Here is an 18,369-nt window from a genome sequence, read left to right on the forward strand (position 1 = left end):
GGTGGTGGCGTTTTTTGTTTTTTCCCCGCCCCAAACAGAGATGCTCCTTTACCAGTCAGGCTATATGTAGATTGAGTTTGTCTACTTCACAAGGGATGCCTGTTTACAGACAGAGCAAAATGCTAATTAAGAGATTGCAGGGAAAATTTTTGACATTAATTCTGTTTGTTTCTTCAACCTCTGTTCTTTGTTAAATAAACATTTTATTTGTTTTCTCTATCAACAAATCTAGGTGTTGTGTGTTGAGCAAAGTGGCGATCCTGAGGTGAAAATTGTAAGCTAGTGTACACTACTTCTTTGTAAGCAGTGGATCAGTGAAGTCTGAGAAGGCCCAGTGGAACAGGGGCTAAACTCTGGGGGGGTGCTCAGGGATGAAAGTGTGCCTATCACTGACTTGCAGAGGGACGGCAGAATCTGCATGGGCTGAGAGGAAAGTGCTTGTGTTGCCCATGGCCAGTGTGGTTGAGTCAGTGAACTGACCCCTGGCAGGCACATAAAAGGCTTCCCTGTGGTTAGGGTAGACAGTAGTGTGGTGCCTCACAATGCTGGGTATCCCTGGGAGCATGACAACATCCTCTTGTCGAGCAAATTCCTTTTGCAATGCTCTGAAACAAAATTGTCCTTTTTGACTGAAAAGTAAAATAATCTTGAGCCAGGTTCCAAAGCCTTTTACCTTGTGGAAAAGATAATGGGTACATAAGGAATATTTTATAACATCCTGAACAATCAACTGGAAGAAAACAATAGGCACAAGCACCACTTTAATTTCTTTTTCCACAGAAAATCAATGACCTGCAAGTGTGTCATAAATTAGTCAATTATACACAGATGTCAGGCTCTCCAAATTAAATAATATTGGGTTTTACACATTAGTACTACCTAAAAGAGGTTTTATAAGTCCTACTGATTAAAGTGTCAGCATACAACACTGATCTTCACTGAACACCACCACCATAGAACCAACCCCTGTAAGGATGGAATGTAATAATTAAATGCTTGGAAAAGCCCAAATGATTGCAAAAAAAAAGTTCAAGTTATTTTAATCAGTGGTTTCAACTGAAAATTTAAAAGTGCTGATATGGCTCTGCTGAGGTGGTCTCCGTATGTTCTGAAAGCATTCCAAAACACCGGTATTTGTATACCAAACAAATAGAGAGCAAAAGTTTGCTTTTAAAAAACCCCCAAAAACATAGGCATCATATAGCTGGACGAGTAACACAGTGATAGTCTATTTCACTGTCAGCTAAAAGACATATTTGGAGATAGAGTACAGTACATGACATTATCTCCTAACTCTGTAGAAGTTGTGCATATTATGAAAATGACAGTCAGGATTTCCTCAAATGTCTATTCTTACTACTACATGTCCTTCACTTCCCAGTTGGCTAATGGCAATGACAGCAATACATTCTTATTTCAATAATACAATTTACAGAACGACACAGCAGTATCTAAGTGGACTTTTCCTTAGCGCATAATTTACTACTCATTCTTAGTAGGGGGTATAATCCTTCATTCTTCACGAGTAAGAACGACTAGTGCTGGCTACCATAGTTCTGAGTGCACAAGGAATGTTGCATCAGACCCAAAGTCCTTTTGCAATTACCTTTAGCCTTTGTGGGTCAAGATTTAACTCCAGCCGTGAAAACGTATATCATTGATGAATGACAAATCTAGAGTGATTTGTGTAGTACACAGGTCAAGATCTAATCAGGTCATATTAAAGGATAAGGGCCCTGTGGACAAATTAATTTGAAAGGCCCAGCTATAGGGCTGCAAGTGCAGCTGGGCCTGGGAAAGGGACCCAGAATGGCTAGAGAAACGTGTGCTCTGGGCAGACATCAGGAGGGAGCTGTGCCCTAGGCTTGGTTGTGATTAGTGTCCAATGACCTCCTCCTTTATTCATGTGTAAATAATTCACCTGCACTTCCAGGTCTCTCAAAATTCAACTATGCCTTGCTTGAATGTGGCAGAATCAGTTGTGTAGATGTTCTACAAACACAGACTGGTAAACTGAAGGGAGTTATGGTGAAATTTTGTAGATTGATTGTATTCAAATAAAGTTTCTGGAACAAAGTGTTTGTTTATTAAAATGTATATGCTAAAATGTTACAGTAATACATACATACATTTAACTTACTGCTTTGTCTTCCTTTTGTCTGCCCTCTTTTTCCCCCTCTTCATTCATTCTTTTATCCCCCCTGAGAATCTTGGTGCCTTTTTCTCCTTTCTTTCTGTATTCATGGCTCTTCCAACTAATCTTTTTCACCTTTTCTCCCCTCTATAATGGTTTCTCACCCTCTGCTCTTTCAGAAGACTCCCTCTGTCCCCTCAATACTAATATCTCTCTCAGCTTCCCTTTTTCTCCCCCCTTTCCACCCCTCACTCTATACTATTTCTCTCATTCTCTTTTCTAAATTATCCCCCTCAATCTCTCCTTTCTCCACCTCCTGCCCACACCCTTTGCTCACTCTGCAACTAAAACACCCACAGGCACCCATGCACCCACCTGTCTTAGCCACCTTTTCATGTGTTACCTCCCTGCACACACACTATTTCTCCCTTTTCCCCCTCTGCATCCACTATTTACTAGAACTGTCTGTGGGGGTTTCTCAACAACCCCTTCCCATTCTGGGGTTCTCAGAGCCTGTTCTTTGTTGCTCTCGCACCCCAATCTCCAACATATTCCCTGTGGGTCTCTCATAGCCCTCCTAGCCCTGTCCCCTTCTAGGTGTCTCAGGCCAGCCAGTAGCTCCCTTTTGGCTCTACTACCTTGACCCTTCTGGGTTTTCTGTGCATCCCTTCCTCTCTCTCTCTGTATGTGCTCCTTTACAGGTTACTCATTGCATCCCCCTGCCTTCACGCCCCCTCTTCTTCCAGTAACTGCAGCAAAAAATACAACAGGGACCTGGCTTGGAAGACCTCTCTAATCTGCCTCCAATCCCCATAGCACTCTCATAGGACAGGAGGAGCAAATGCAGCAGTAGCTTTTCCTCCTTTCTGCAGCGCAGGTGTAGGGCTTCTGATTTTTTTGTTTGTTTTAACCAATAAATGCTGATAAAATACCCTAATCCAAAATAAAATAACAATACAAATGGGTGTTTACCCAATAACCACTGGACAAACACCAGAAATGGTTACTTGTATCTAAAAGGATTTGTCTACACTGTGGGGTAATATGCACTACAGGGCTATGATGCCTGAACAGCATTAATGTGTTGTGCATCAGTTGAGCCAGGCAGACCCTGCTGAGCACACTAAAGGCTTCCCAGGGCACTTTAACATGCTGCTGTTTACTACACTACAGCGCAGTAGGGAACATTACAAAGAAATCACTCATTACAGTAGATACTACTGTATTTTAATACATTATACAGTATTGATATACATTATTCAGTAGGGTATATATAAAGAGCTCTAGAAAACCCCCATTTTTAGACATCTACATAAAACTCAACAATTGCTGCTAGAAATCTCGAAAAATGATATTAATAAATCCCCCAAAAGCCCTCTAGGTGGGAGGAGCTTTGTAGCGGGTCAGGAGAAAGGGGCTGGAGCGTGTCACTGAAGAGACAGCTACTTAAAGACAAAGACCTGGAGGACTAATCCCTTTGATCCTCTTGCTCCTGTCAATGGAAGCAGGTTGGCATGTGGCTGCCAATGTGGGAGTGTGGCCTTTGATGCAGATCATCAGAATGACCACACGTTTCACCACCCTCAGACTGAAATATAAGAGACACCTCCACAAACCTAACTATCACACAATAACCACATACTCCAAAAATCTCCTCCCCTTGACATAGAGAGAAGCTGAGATCCAACGGGCTCTGCTTTTCCCCCTGGGGAGGGGGGAGGGGAAGGGGGAAATAATTTCTGAGTGTCCAGTGAGAGACATTTGTGGGGAACTCAGGAACAGGGATTCACTCTATGTTACCTGCAAGGCAAGGTTAGGACTAACGGAGTCTTGATATTTCCTGGCAAGATGGACAGGCTGGTGGGGCAGGGAGCTGACACAGTTTAAGCTCCAGCAAAGCTTTCTCTTGCTGAGGCAGAGAAATAATGCAGTGGGATAGAGTTTTGGGCCCCAGGAGAGTGTGTCACAAGTAGTGTTACTACTGTAGCAGCATCTTTGTTGGTTTCTTCTGGTTTGAGCCTGTTCTTTGCTGCAGGTATGTAATTATTCCTTCTGTGCAGTATGTTATGCAGCCTGCATGAAAGTGCAAACGTTAGGCAGTCTTTCCAGGATCTTTCTGAGTAAACAGCAATATGCAATGTGTTCAAGATTTTGTTTTTCTGATTCTTATTCCCCAAAACCTGTTCAGTCACTAATGTAAGAGTCTATTGTTGCTACCGTGGCTGTTTTTAAATGAACCCAATTCAACTCTTTTGTGTTTTTTTGAGTCACAATAGTGCTAAGGGACAGGTATTAGAATTCAAAGAGTGCATTGCTATGTTTTAATATTCAGTTAGGACAGGGTATCCATAAGGACTAGCTAGAGTTTAAATTAGGAGATTGTCTCCATCTTGCTGCCATTATTGGTGACATTCTTGCCTTTTGTGTCAGCTGGTCTCTGCCTCTTTGAAAATTTGCTCATAGTGCAGTAGAAGTGGGGTCACACTTCTGAGTTACAATGATGTAAATGTTTTAAATTTGGCAGGGGGCTACGGGGGGCTGTCTTTATCGCACTGTGCACAGAGGCACAGAACATGGAATGATAAAATGCTTCTAACAGTGCCCTACTATTCCCCCCACCCATGTCTAAAATATAGGAAATAGGGTTTTGCATTTCATAATTTTCCCAGATGCACACACCCCTTTAAATTTTTCAGCTGCCCCCTAGGATGCTCAATTGTTCGTCTACCGAAAGATTTGCTCTAATTGTCTATTGGAAGGAAGGTAACTTTAAAAAGAGCCTCGTGGCCAAGGAGTAGAGGGATCCTCAGCACAGAAGGCAAAGAAAGAACATTTTGTTTTTTAAATTTAAGTCCTTACTCTTAGGAAAGGAAAGCTGAAGAATGGGTTTGGACACCCAAACTAAGAGAAGATGTATTGTCAGAGCTACAATGTACAGTATTTGTAGGTACTGGTGGTTGATCTTTTGAAGAGCACTAACTGGTTTTGCGGATCTTTTTACTCAACATTTGTACCCCTAAAAGAGAATTGGTGGAACACGGTGGAAAAGCTTAAACAAGCTTAGAGAGAGAGAGCAGGGAGTTCAAAAAGGATCACAAGAAACAATGTGTCCACAGTAACAAGAAGCAATGTCAGCAATGGCATTTCAAAGAGGGACTTGAGAAACCTTCTGCAAAGCCTCTCTAATACAAGAATTAATACTGAATTGTGTATTGTACCTTTATAATCACTGGTTCTTACAGGGGACCAAGTCCAGCCCAAAGTCTGACGTTTAACAACAGCAATTTTTACATTTTCTGAATGCAGAATGAGAGATTGAAAAGAATTTTTTTGAAGACTTGTGTGTGATTGTCCAAATACCTCTCAAAATAATGTAACAACATTCTACCAAACTTCTCCAAATGTATTTTACTGTATGATTAACTTCCATCTAATAGATACATTTTTGAAAATGCAAGTTGTGAGATTTTTTTTTCCCCCAGTTGGAATGTCGGTGTCCATTTTTGCACTCACTTTGCATGCATGATTTCTGCAAGTGAATGTACAAATCGCTCATGCAAATGCAAGGGGTATTTTGACTGTTTATACCTATGATGGGTGCTCTGTATGTACAGCTGTAGTAACTGTGCACAGTGGTGTACCGAGAGGGGGCAATGCCCCCAGGCTCCAACTTGGGGAGGGGCGCTGGCCAGGCCCAAGAGAAGGAGCTGCCCTGCCCCCTGTCACAGGCAGCCAGGCATTCTCCCGGCTCCTCTGCCCCTGTACTGGACGCAAGGAGGGAGCCCCAGAAATCAGAGACCGTCATGGCCCCTACCCTCCTCCCGCACTGCCGGGCAGCCCCTGCCACCTCCACAGTGGGGTAAGAGCAGGAAATGGGCCCACAGACACCCCCCTACAAGGCACTGCCACCATTACTGCCACCGACAGGGCAGGGGAGTGGGAGAGAGTGGGACATAGGCCTGCAGACCCTCCCCAGTGGGGTGCTGCCGATGACAGGGAAGAGTGGGGGAGAACAGGACACAGGCCCACAGATCTCCCTCCCCCCCATGGGGCACTGCCGACGGGGGAGGAGGGTGCCGATGTAAGTATGGCCCCCGGGTACCAGAGACCCACAGTACACCACTGACTGTGCATTCAATATAGGCACACACAGAAGCATGTGAGCCTTAGGCCTTAACTTTCTGAAAATTAAGCCATAAAACTGACTAAAAACAAGGGAGTGAAGACCATGTGAGAAATCTACCTACACTTACAAAACAATGACTTGACTTTTCTGTTTGATGGTATACCACCATCTGGTTTGCTCAACAGACAAGTTTGACAAAGGAAAGGGATCCCCACATGTGGACACAGAGAACAAAGAAACCTGCCTGATTTTAAAAAGAGACATTCCCTAGAGCTCAGGGGAGACTTTATTCTGAAGAAACTGTTCAACTTCTGACTGCATTAACGTATTTGTCACAGTTTCCAAAAGGAAGTCTCTTGGCCAAACCTACCTGCTGAAGAAACATGGTGAGGCAGTCCAAAGAAACGCAGTTGGTAAACAGAGATGCTGCAACGTGTGGACTTGGTCAAGGAGAACGGGAGAATTGCTGGATGCCTCCCAGAGAAAAGTGCAGGTACAATTCCTATCACTTGAAAAAATGCACTTGAAAGAGTGACCAGGGGTCAAAGGTACATCATTTCTCTGTAACAACATTTATAAGATGTCATAACTATATCATTATGATGGTTTTATAATCCAGGGAGAATAAAATGCAAATAATTTGTTAGATTATTCTTTGAGTGAAATTCATTCTCCTGCAGAGATCCAGCATAAGGCTTATGTGCCATTCAAGCCCTATTTTGAGCTCTGTCCAGCGGTGAATTTCACTGTAAAAGAAAAGGAAAAAAAGAAAACACAGAATATACTTAAACTTGCAATAAGTTAAGGCATGCAGCCTGTATCAATGCAAATATATGCAGGATTTTGTTTTGATATGACATATAAAGAGCAAAATTAAAAACAAACAGAACACAAACAGATACTGGACAGAAACATTAAATATTGTACTGTAGTTTTAAGTGGAAGTTAAAATAGTTTTGGTTCTGCTTGGGTTGCCTTAAAAAAAAAAGTAGGTGACTTATCTTTTGAGAGAAACCACTGTAAAGGTGTCTGCCTTTACCTTGGTGCTGGATTAAAGTTTGGTATAGTTCAATCTGTAGCACAGATGTATTCCCAACAAAACTAAGAAGATAAAAAGAGTGAGAAACAAAGCTAGCAACAATGAAGGTCTCAGAACCAGTTGTATTTTGTAAAGCAATAAAAACTAGGCTAGCTGATCAAAATGGTCCCTTCTGGCCTTAAAATTTATTATACCTTACGATGGTGAGAATGTGGTGACCAGGGCCCAATAGAGTAAATATTCATCTACTTTTCTAAAGGAATTAGGAATTCTGCTGTCTGAAACTCACCATCCCAGCAGCTGGTAATGCTTAAAGCAATTCATAGTTTTGCTCCAAGTGTGTGACTCTATACAGAGGCTGAAGAAAAATCAAAGTGGTAAAAGGAGGCTTTGTTGAGTAAAAAGTATAATTAATTGAGCAAGAGTCCTTGGATGTATTTATTCTATTACATCTAAACAAATGTGATCATTTCTCCACTTACAAATGTTTATCTGTTGTTTGCATAAATGTTTATGTTAATTGTATTGCTTATTTGTTTCATTTTGCATAACTCATTCCATTTTGCTTTAGAATTTCTGAGTAATTATTAAATTGTTTCCTAAATCAGCATTTTTGTTAACATTTTCTTCCAGATGTGTGTATATAACCAGTTTGTATGGATCTTTTAAAAAATATTTACTGTCTTCCAGAAATATGCAAAGGTTGCAGTTTAAGATGGCAAAAATTAGTTTCTATAGCTAACTTATATTAGCTACTTTGCATATTATACCTGTGGTGATGTGAAATTGCATGGATCACAACACTGAAACAGTTAAAAGGAAAATAAATTCCTACTGAGTTAAAAATTAAAATAAAAAATGCTATATTACTATATAAGTGGCCAGATCCTGAGTTGTGCACTGACAGAACTCCCTAATTTTATCTTTTAAAACCAAAAATTGAATTAAAGTTACAATATAAAAACATCCAGGTTTATACATGCAATTTGTCAAGGGAATTATGTGAATGAGATGTGGGAATTTGGGAAGTAATCAAAGCCTACTTAGAAAAAGAGCACTAAAAGCCTTAGCAAGTTAACTCTTGTGAGCCAGGTCCTCAGAGTAAATCAGCAGAGCTTCTTTGGAGTCAGTGGAGTTATACCAGTTTACACCAGCTGCGAATTTGAACACCTGTCTATACATGACGGTGTCTGGTGCAAAATCTGGGGCATTGCTCTGGCAACAGGAATTTTATCCTTTTTTTGGGTCAGATTTTCAAATCCAGGCCTCCATTTTTGTGCCTACAATTATTTGCACCATCACTTGGATGTTTAAGATTTGCTGGAACAGTCAGGAACTTTGGGTACATTTACACTGCGATAACAAAACCCATGGCACAGATGTGGCAGGTCAGCTGATTCAGGCTCAAGGAACTTGGACTGCAGGGCTAAAAATTGCAATATAGATTCTTGGGTTTGGGTTGGAGCCTGGGCTCTGAAACCCCACAAGGCGTGTGGGTCTCCGAGCAAGGGTTCCAGCCTGAGCTCAAACAACTTCATGGCAATTTTTAGTCTCACAGCTTGAACCCCATGAGCGCCAGTGAATTGACCCAGACTCTGAGACTCACTGCTGTGAGGTTTTTGTTGCAGTGTAGAGGTACTCTTAGATGTACACGTAAGGTGCATTGCAGGTGCCAACAATTAATGGGTGCACTTCCTGTCACGCTGCCTGAATGAGGGGGGCCCTTAGGGTGTACAGCAGTCTCGCGTTGGGGGTGTCATGCTGGGTAGATGGGGGGGAGAGCATTTGTTATATTGTTTGACAACAATATGTCAAAATCTTAATAATCCATGTGGGATATGCCATGTCAGGTACTGTTAAAATGGTTATTAAGTGCTAAGTAAGAAGATGGTGTTTATATTCGTGTGTTATGTGTGTAGGAGAAGTTTATGAACATATCTGATGTACCTGTATTTCAAATTGTGCTGCCTGGGCAACACCCCGGATAGGATGGCGGTGGGACAATAGCCCACTTAATGGCCCATCAAAGCCTTTACAGAAGCAAAGGGCCCAGGAAGAAACTAAAGGCATCCCTGAAGAGTTACCAGGATTGGCCTATGTGACTCTGGACTCCATTTTAGTTCTTGTAACATTCCACAAGGCCACATGGCCAAGGACAGAGGGTATATAAGATCAAACCACAAAATCCATTTTGTCTATGTTCCTGTCCAGCTGCAGACACACACCTACCTCTGGATCAATTCATCTTGCAACTGAACCGAAGGACTTAGACCCATCCAGGTACTGGATGTGTACCAGAGGGAATTATACAAGCCTGCAACTCCACATTTCTTCCAGAAACCTGATGTATATGGACTTTTAATCATTTGTATGTATGTGATTGCTCTAATCCTTTAACATTTCTCTCATGGTTTCTTTCTTTCTTTCTACAATAAACCTTTAGTTTTAGTTACTAAAGGATTGGCTGGCAGCGTGGTATTTTAGGTAAGATCCAAACTTATATTGAACTGGTACTGTGGCTGACCCCTTGGGGTCAGAGGGAACCTTTTTAGTAAAGAGCATAGAGTTTAAGTAACTAGTCTCTTTACTGGACCTAGTGCTGATTTGGGAGCCAGGAACTGGAATGCAGTAAAGGGGGCTGTGGGCATTTGTGGACTGGCTTCTTGATAACCAGTATGGGGAAATCAGAAGCAGTTTGTGGCTGGTTGGGAAGCCGGGCTTCAGTGTCACCCACCAGCTCGGGGAGAATCTGCTCTCCTTTTGCAGCCTGCCCTGATCTTGGCATTTTCAGGTGGCTACACTGGGCATGGACGGGTCACACTTCCCCTAACTATTGCAAAACTAATGCAATTCAACTGCACAAGAACTGAGGAGGCCATGCAGTTAGGGTGTACCTCATTCTTAATAAAACATATAGCTCTTTTTAACTAGCTAGGCCTCTTGTAATGTGGATATTTTTATAGATATCACTAGAGCCAAGTTACTGATCTGAAGTGAATCATTTTTATTTAGCATTTTGTTGCCATGGCTTGGTCTACGAACAAACATTTTCTCAGATATATTCATTACTGGAACTGTGCTTCTGAATCACTTCAGGAATAATTTTTGGTCTGTAGATTGTTCCGGTATATGGTTCATTGTATTTGAGACAGGCTGACACAGTATGACCAGATTTATAGAGGTATTAGGCACATAAAGATGCAGATAGGTGCCTGGTAGGATTTCCAAAAGAATCTGAGCAAGTTAGGCACCTAGCTGCATTGATTTTAATGGAAGTGAGGGGCCTAACTCATTTAGGCTCCCAATGCAATTTTCCACAGTGCTTATCCTTATCTCCATCATTAGATGCATAAATATCTTTGAAAATCTGGCCCACAAGTTACATGATTTCATTCCCTGGCTGGATGAGGGCAGCTCATAGTAGGTCTTCTGTGTAAATACTCGAATTTACACACTACATTTTTTTCTGCTAGTAGTCTCTAGTGCTCACTTAAAATGAGCTGTTGCTGCAAACAAACTCACTGACTAGAATAGTATTGAAAGAAAAGTCAGTACAAAGGAGGCACAGAGTCAAAGCAAATGGAGTGGGATTTTTGGGTGACTATTCATGGGAGGGAAAAAGTCATTTGTCTCCCCTCTAGAAACCATATATTTATATGGCTGTTTCACTCTCTTTTTTTTTTGAAACATGAAACGTTATGTACCAGATAGACTTAGCTGTTGCTCTCACTGCCACAAAAGCTATAATTATAAAGGTATTCCTACTCTTACTACTCAGGTAAAAGTCAATTTACATTTTTCATAACTATGCTAATAAGAAAACATTGATGTGTTTAGGATGAACATTTGCTGGGGTCCACTCATGAAGACTGTTCTCACAGTCTTCTTGTACTTTCACCTCTTCCCCGCTTGTGAATTGCATGCTCAACTCAAGAAAATTAAAAACAAAAAAAGTGTGAGTGCTCCCACTGCCTTGCATTCCCCATAGAGCACCAATGTTAACTCCTTGATAACAAAAGTTGGGATTTCCCAGTGAGTAAGCTCACTGCTGGCCATAGTCATTCCAAGGATTAGTATAAATAAATCCCTTTTGATAAATCCTATTACTGTCTGAATGATATTGATATAATATGTTTATGACATTAAAGATCACATTTTACATATAAATACCAATGTATGACACCAACCAGTTTTCTGTCTGACAGAAATGCTGTAGATTCTGTCACTCACTTCCTTTCCTGAACTCTTTACTGCTACATTCTTCTCAGTGACAAATTCCTGAACCATCCACTAAAAATTAAAACAAGTGAGCATGGTAGAAATGGGATTTAGATTAAAGCAGAGGAGGCAATTTGTGAATGTTCCATCTGCAGCATGCATTTTTATGGAGCAACTTTATCTGATGTCCAGCAATTACTGAATTGCTGAATTATGCAAAGCAGTTTTTGCAAAATGCAGTCTGCACTGTTGCTGACTAATATTTTGCTATCCTGAGCCATACACCGTCAATGTGCATCGTGCCAAAGGAAGTACGAGAGGCTCAATGCTGCAAACCTTCACTGATGCTTCTCAGTGGAAGCTAAAGTACATGAGCTAAATGCTATTGTTACACCAGCAAAACCCTCTGACATCAATAGGATTGCATGAATGAAACAGAGCAAACCCCATCCTTTTGCCTGCAATGATAAACAGTCTAGCTAGGAAGGCATGAGGAACACACAAACAAACTGATGAATTAGAAGAAAGACTAAAGAAACTTTCCCCCAAAATCCTAATTAAAAGGCACTACGACACCCTAAAGAAGTGTAGAATGCTTAGGATGTTCAATCACTGCTAGGTATGGAGATCTAGCTTCTTTTAGCAGGAAAAAAGTATCTCTTCTAAAAGTTGATGATATAGGATACATGTGGACATGTCCTAATAGTCTCTTTGAGAGCCCCAAGTAGCATCTAAAATACACATAGTGGATTGTCACCCTTTGGATATCTGGACCTTGAATCCATCCTAAAAGTAGCCAGAACAAAGAATGTTGATATACAAAAGAATTCTAATTTGTTTTTTTTCTCTCAGAGTTGAGTTTACAGACCCAAACCAGGAGCTTTGGCTTCACAAAACCAGAACTTCCTCAATAAAGGCATGGAATAAATTACTATTAGTTGGGGAAACCATAGGTTATCCATAAAGAGAAAATTTACACTGTGGGATACAAAAATCAGCCAACACCCTATCAACAAAGAACATGTAATCAATAATACAGAGCACAAACAGTTTAAACTGCCTCTTTATAATCTCTCTGCTGCCTGTATGGTTTTATTATCTAAATATGCTGCACTTAACCTCTAAAAATAAATCTAGTGCCTAGATCCTCTTAAGATTGGAAATGGGAACTAGGAATACACGCTACAGTCACACTTCCCCCTACCTAAATTGCATACCTTTACACCATATACACTTCATGCTCTTTTCATCACACCCAACCATGCTATGTAGTTTCTGAACTACTGACTCCATGCACACACCCTTCATAGAGTCCCATCCCAGAAATAAGTACTTATATACGCAGCATACATCACCTCAGATATATTATAAACACTGCAAGTCAAACTGTTTATAAAACACTTTGCAGACATTGTATGTGTCTCCGATTCACCTGTAGACTTGCAGTGTTTATAGTCACCACAATGCAGATTTATAGAACATGGATTAGAACATGAGATTAGAAAACATTATTATGATGTTCAGACTATACCAGTAAATGCCTCCAATTTCTAAAAGTGACCACTGACTTTTAGTGTTACCATCTCTGGCTGTCCATCTTGAGGCACCTTTGGCCAGAATTGCAGTGGTGCTAAGCACTTGTGGCCCCATTTACTTCTGTTGAAAATGTGAATGCACAACACACTAGGAAGAAAATAGGTGTCAGTTGTCTAAAATTGGATACCAAAAAACTGAGGCACCTAACCTTTGAAAAGTAGGGCTCAAACATTCAAAGTAGGAGGAGCTGCTGGTGTCACCTGTAGTTAAGGTTGCCCAACATTTCCCATTATAAGGCCCTGTTTTCAGTTGATTATAACTTTGCCAAACTTAACAATTTGGCTGAAGTTTTCCATGCTGGGAATCTGTCTCAGGCTAACTGTAGTTAGAAAACTTCAGCAAAAATGGTTCAACCATTCCAGTGAAAGAAAGTAGGTAAAAATACATTGTTGTGCCCATGTTTAAAAAAAATAAAATCTCATAGGTTGTTCATTGGGAAGCTCTAGTCTTGCCATGCTTTGGAGCAGGACTAATATTTTGGCAGGGGTGTCACCTTGGTGTCAGGAATATGCCTCTTGCCTTTCTTGTGGAAAACTGCCCATTTTGGTCAAGTCATAAATATTTCCAAAAGCTCAGATTGCACATGGTCTGTAGAGATTTGTGAGTGTCTGGCAGCTAAATTCTCCAAAGATTCTTTCTGCACTGAGCAAGCTACAGCCTAGGGAGACTATTTCTTCTGTGCTGTCAGTGCTCCAGCTGTTGGAGATCAGGAAGCATAGAGGAGGGATGCAGCCTGAGTGAAATGGCTAGGGGACAAGAGCTGGATCAGAGTGTGGGAGAGTGAGAAGTAGAGCTGGCGAAAGAGCTTGGGTTAGAGACTAGTCTAGGAGCTGGGGAATGGGAGTAGAGAGGAAAAAAGTACTGTGACAGGGAAGTCTGGAAAGGACAGAATGGGTACTGGGCAGCGGGTTTGTGCCCACTAGAGTACACTCCCTACCAGAACCTGGGATGAAACCTAAGATTCTGGAATCGCACTGTTCTCTCAGAAAATATTTGTGAAACCCAGTGTCTGTCGCCTCTACCACTGGTCCACAGAGAGCATGACAACCTACTATCTAGTTCAGGTGGCAGAGATCTGTGCCATGGAGCTAAAGGCTACAATCTTACTGATGACACATGTGACTGTCAGTATGGTGACACATGATAGAATTTCTATTTTTTTTTGTATGATTATTTTAAAAACCTAGTAAATTACATTAAAAAAAAATAAACACCATGTTAGAAGAATATCAAGGTTGCAAAGTGAAATACTGAAAAGTTAGGAAATGCCAGAATTAAGGTTGCTTATGTTGGTTGCAACCTTAATTTGGCATCTTGTGCATATTTCTTACGATACAGTTTTTTTTAAATTACATGATCATATACTGGTTTTTCCACAGAATAACTTGCCTTCTTCAGTGTACAGGAAGGATATGCTCTGGATATGAATCAGAGTTGTGTAGTGCAAGATATCTGTAGGAACTCTGCATCATTTGTTGCAGAAGTTGGAACAAGTGTAATGAATGAGGCACGGCACTGCAAGAAGAGACAGGACAGTGTGCTGAATAAGGCAGTTTAATGCTGTATTGAAGAAATTCATTCTATCCCTGCCAGTACTTTGAACATATAAAGTGATATATCAAGCTAAATACTTTGTACAATCAGGTCCTAGGCATCTCAGATTGGGCACCTGAAATCCATGGACATTTTTTAGCTTAACCTTTCTGTATTTTAGTTTCCCATCTGCAAAAGGGGAACAATACCTCCCCTTCACCTCAAGATACAGGACAGTTTTGCACAGGATTGTTGTGAAAATAAAATGCATAAATGTTTGTGAAGCACTCATAGTAATGACCACCTTAAAAATGTCCTTGAGGAAATTAATAATTCTATCATCAGACCAGCATTTGAATAGTGCTATATAGCCATGAGGTGAACAAGGATGAAACAAATTATTGAATAGCTGCTCATTCAGTGAACACAATCCATCCTGTACAATGAATGAGGCAGGGATCCTGTGGAAAAAATAATATGTGATCATTTAACAACTAAACACAATGCATACCCAGAAGCGCTGAATTAAGATTGCATGGGCAATCTTAATTTTGACATATCCTAATTTGAGTGTGCTTGACTTTGCAACGTTTACATTCTTTTAATGTAGCTTTTTGGATGTAATAGAATATAGTTTAAAGATTCAGAAATAAATTTCCATTGCTTTTGTTTTCGCTGAGACACCAAAGTGATGGGAACAGTAAAAATTGAAATACAGTAGAACCTCTGTTAGAAATACCAGAGTTACTAACTGACCAATTAATCACATGCCTCATTTGGAATTGTAAGCAGAGACAGAAAAAAAGAGCAAATATAGTACAGTTCTGCGGTAAACGGAAAACTACTAAAAAAAGGGAAAGCAGCATTTTTCTTCCGCATAGTAAAGTTTCAAAGCTGTATTAAGTCAATGTTCAGTTGTAACATTTTGTTCAGAGTTATGAACAACCTCCATTCCAGCGGTGTTCATAACTTTGAGATACTACTGTAGAAATAAATTCATATTAAGGTTTGATAATAGAAGGCAGAAACAATATTTTTCCAGACTATTTAATTAGTCTGATAACTTCATTTTAGGCATTTGAGCAGATAGCATGATGTAGAGAAATTTTTAGAAGTTTGCATGTGAAAGGAATTAATTAATGTATACATCTAGAAATATTTGTTTGTTTCATTAACAGATTTCTATTTCATGGAATTTTTACCTGTTGTGATTTAGGAAAGAACTTCCTCACCCATATAGTATTTCCACTTAAATCTCTTCCCTCAGATATGTTTGTGTTTTCACCTTTTTCAAGAGCTTTTTCTAGAGATCAGACATTTTTGTATCTAAATAAAGATGTATTGGTTCACCTTACAGATGTTGTCTTCTGAAAAACGTGTATTTTCTCACTTTTTCAATGTAAGTGCAAATCAGTTCCTCATTTGTAATACAAAATATCACTCTAAATGTATTTACTTTCTATTCATCTTAAACCATTTTGTACATATTTAAGTAGTAAAAAAGATAAAATTCCTTTTTATGAGCTAACAGTGGTAAACAGTAGGAAGTTGTAAAAACATAAAAAGATTATTAAAATCAGTTGTTTGATAATTCATTAGATTATTTTTTTAAAGTAAACAATGTCTTTAACATAAAATGAAGGCTGTAACTGTATTACTCTTAAATCAAACAATATTTTGGTTTAAGATGAATTGCTAAGCCAAAAAAGGGGATTGCCCTTTACTATCACTTTTTGATATTTCAGCACAAGCTCAGTGTGGTAGTTTTGTCTCAGTGGTTTTTAAAATGTATGAATATATATTTTTCTTTTCATAAGTAACATTAGGTGCATGCTGCTTTCTCTTTGCTGCATGTTCTGTGTAAATTCTTTGGACGGCCTGAACAGTGACAGCACATGAATCTGTAACTTGAATTGAGATCTTCCTGTGCACACTGTCTAAAGGGTATTATCCTGCAAACAATTAAGCGTATGAGTAATTTTACTCACATAAGTAATCCCATCACCTGTTACTCATATGTGTTTCCAAGAACAGGCACTGTGGTGGTGTTTGCAGAAAAATTAGTTCCTGTATTCCCCCTCCCCCATCCAGATCACACCCATAACCAAAATAGTTCTTCTGGTAAAACTTTCCAATGTAGACTAGGCCTAAAAATCAGCTTACTTCCCTCAAGGGGGAAGAGGGATCACTGTAACTTTATGTGCCATCCATAATTGGGCCCTCTGATGATCTTGCCGAAGACCTCCTGTAGAAAGAGAGGTGAGGTCTGGATATACCAGCCAGGTCAAACAAGGGGATGATGGTGATCACAAAGGAGCAGAAAAATCAAAACCCAGTTGTTGTTCGTCCTACTTCACCTTTAATGAAATCCACAGCACAAAACATGTCCGAGATTGGAAATATGGAATTAAAGTTCTAATTCTGGACCTGGAGCCTGCCCCATTGCTCAACTCCTGAAGATGTCCCAGAAATGTTGGAGCGGGGAAGTTTAGTACATTGGAAAAGGGGGTGGGGTACGGGCAGCTACCTTGGAGGCCAGACACAGGGAGCAAGGAAGTCGGTGGCAAACTGGGCCCAGAAGGCTTTGGGAGGCAAGGGGGATGGGGACAACCTGAGGATGTGAACGGGAGGGGGAGGGCACCGGTGGGAGCTTCAGTGCCGCTGTGCTGCCCCACAGCGCCAGGCAGCGAGCGGGAGTGAGCCGCGGAGCCCCCAGGGGTCGCTGGTGTGGAAAGAGCCGGCCCCCGGCGTGGCTGGAAGAGGCGGAGGAGGAGAAAGCAGCGAGCGAGCAAGCAAGCAGCGAGAGAGACTAGCGCAGCCGAAGGTGGCTGGCGAGGAGCGGCTCGGACAACTTTGCTGCGAGTTGGAGCCGGCAGCCCGCGGTGCCTGGGCTGTAACCTGACACCGGCGGGAGCGGAGAGGGACGGGAGCGAGAGAGCGGCGGCGGCGGAGGAGGGGAGAAGCCCCCGGGAGCGGCAGCGAGTGAGTAGGATGGTGACCGCCTCCTCCTCCTCCCGCGCCTAGCAGCTGGACTCCGCGGCGGCGGCGGCAGCCGGGACTCGCGCTCCGAGCCGGGCTCGGAGCAGCCCGCCATGGGGAGGGGGCAGCTCCCTTGAGCTCCCGCTAACTTTCCCCGGGCTGGGGCGGCCGGAGCCGGGCAGGCGGATGGAGGATGCGCTGGCCCCCTCTGTGAGCAGGGGGCGGCGGCGGGGACGATGAAGAAGCCACAGCAGCAGCAGCAGCAGCCGCAGCCGCCGCCGCCCAGAGGCAGCAGGGGCTGCCAGGAGCCCCGGCCCCATGTGGCCCCTTCAGCTGGAGCGGGGCCCGGGCCGGGGGGTGACTGGAGGAGGAGGCGGCCCCTTTCGCTGCTGCCTTTCCTCTCGCTCCGCGACTATGGCTTCTGCATGGCCGCCCTGCTGCTCTTCTGCCTGGGCTCCCTCTTCTACCAGCTCAACGGGGGACCCCCGCACTTCCTGCTGGACCTGAGGCACTATCTGGGTAAGGGCGGCGCGGGGCGGGCAGCTCCCCCTTTCCCGGCGCCGGGCAGCTCGCCTGCCTGCCTGACAGGGCTCAGCCGCCGGCGTGTTGCAGCTCCCGCTGCCTAGACGTGCCTGGGACTCGGGCAAGCGGGGCATCCCCCCGGCGTGGCGGCGGGGAAGGAGGGGCGCCCTGGCGAGCCGCCGGCGGCTTGGGCATCGCGGGGCACTGCCCGGGGCCGGTGTG

At 42.3% G+C, this 18,369-nt stretch overlaps 1 protein-coding gene across 2 annotated transcripts in view; it reads left to right on the forward strand.

Annotated features, from left to right (window-relative positions):
* The first annotated feature begins 17,389 nt into the window (after positions 1-17,389).
* UST (uronyl 2-sulfotransferase) overlaps positions 17,390-18,369 on the forward strand; it is a 261,999-nt gene continuing 261,019 nt past the window's right edge. For both annotated transcript variants that reach the window (XR_010918659.1, XM_067542379.1), the window contains exon 1: positions 17,390-18,144. Coding sequence is in view for 1 of the 2 variants with exons in the window: in XM_067542379.1 (XP_067398480.1) it covers positions 17,862-18,144 (283 nt within the window). In the remaining variant the exon portion in view is untranslated. The remainder of the gene's footprint in view (positions 18,145-18,369) is intronic.

The sequence above is a fragment of the Emydura macquarii genome, unplaced genomic scaffold, assembly GCF_026122565.2.
Source record: "Emydura macquarii macquarii isolate MOO-44397 ecotype Brisbane River unplaced genomic scaffold, CSIRO-AGI_Emac_v2 contig_705, whole genome shotgun sequence".
NCBI classification, from domain to species: Eukaryota; Metazoa; Chordata; order Testudines; family Chelidae; genus Emydura; species Emydura macquarii.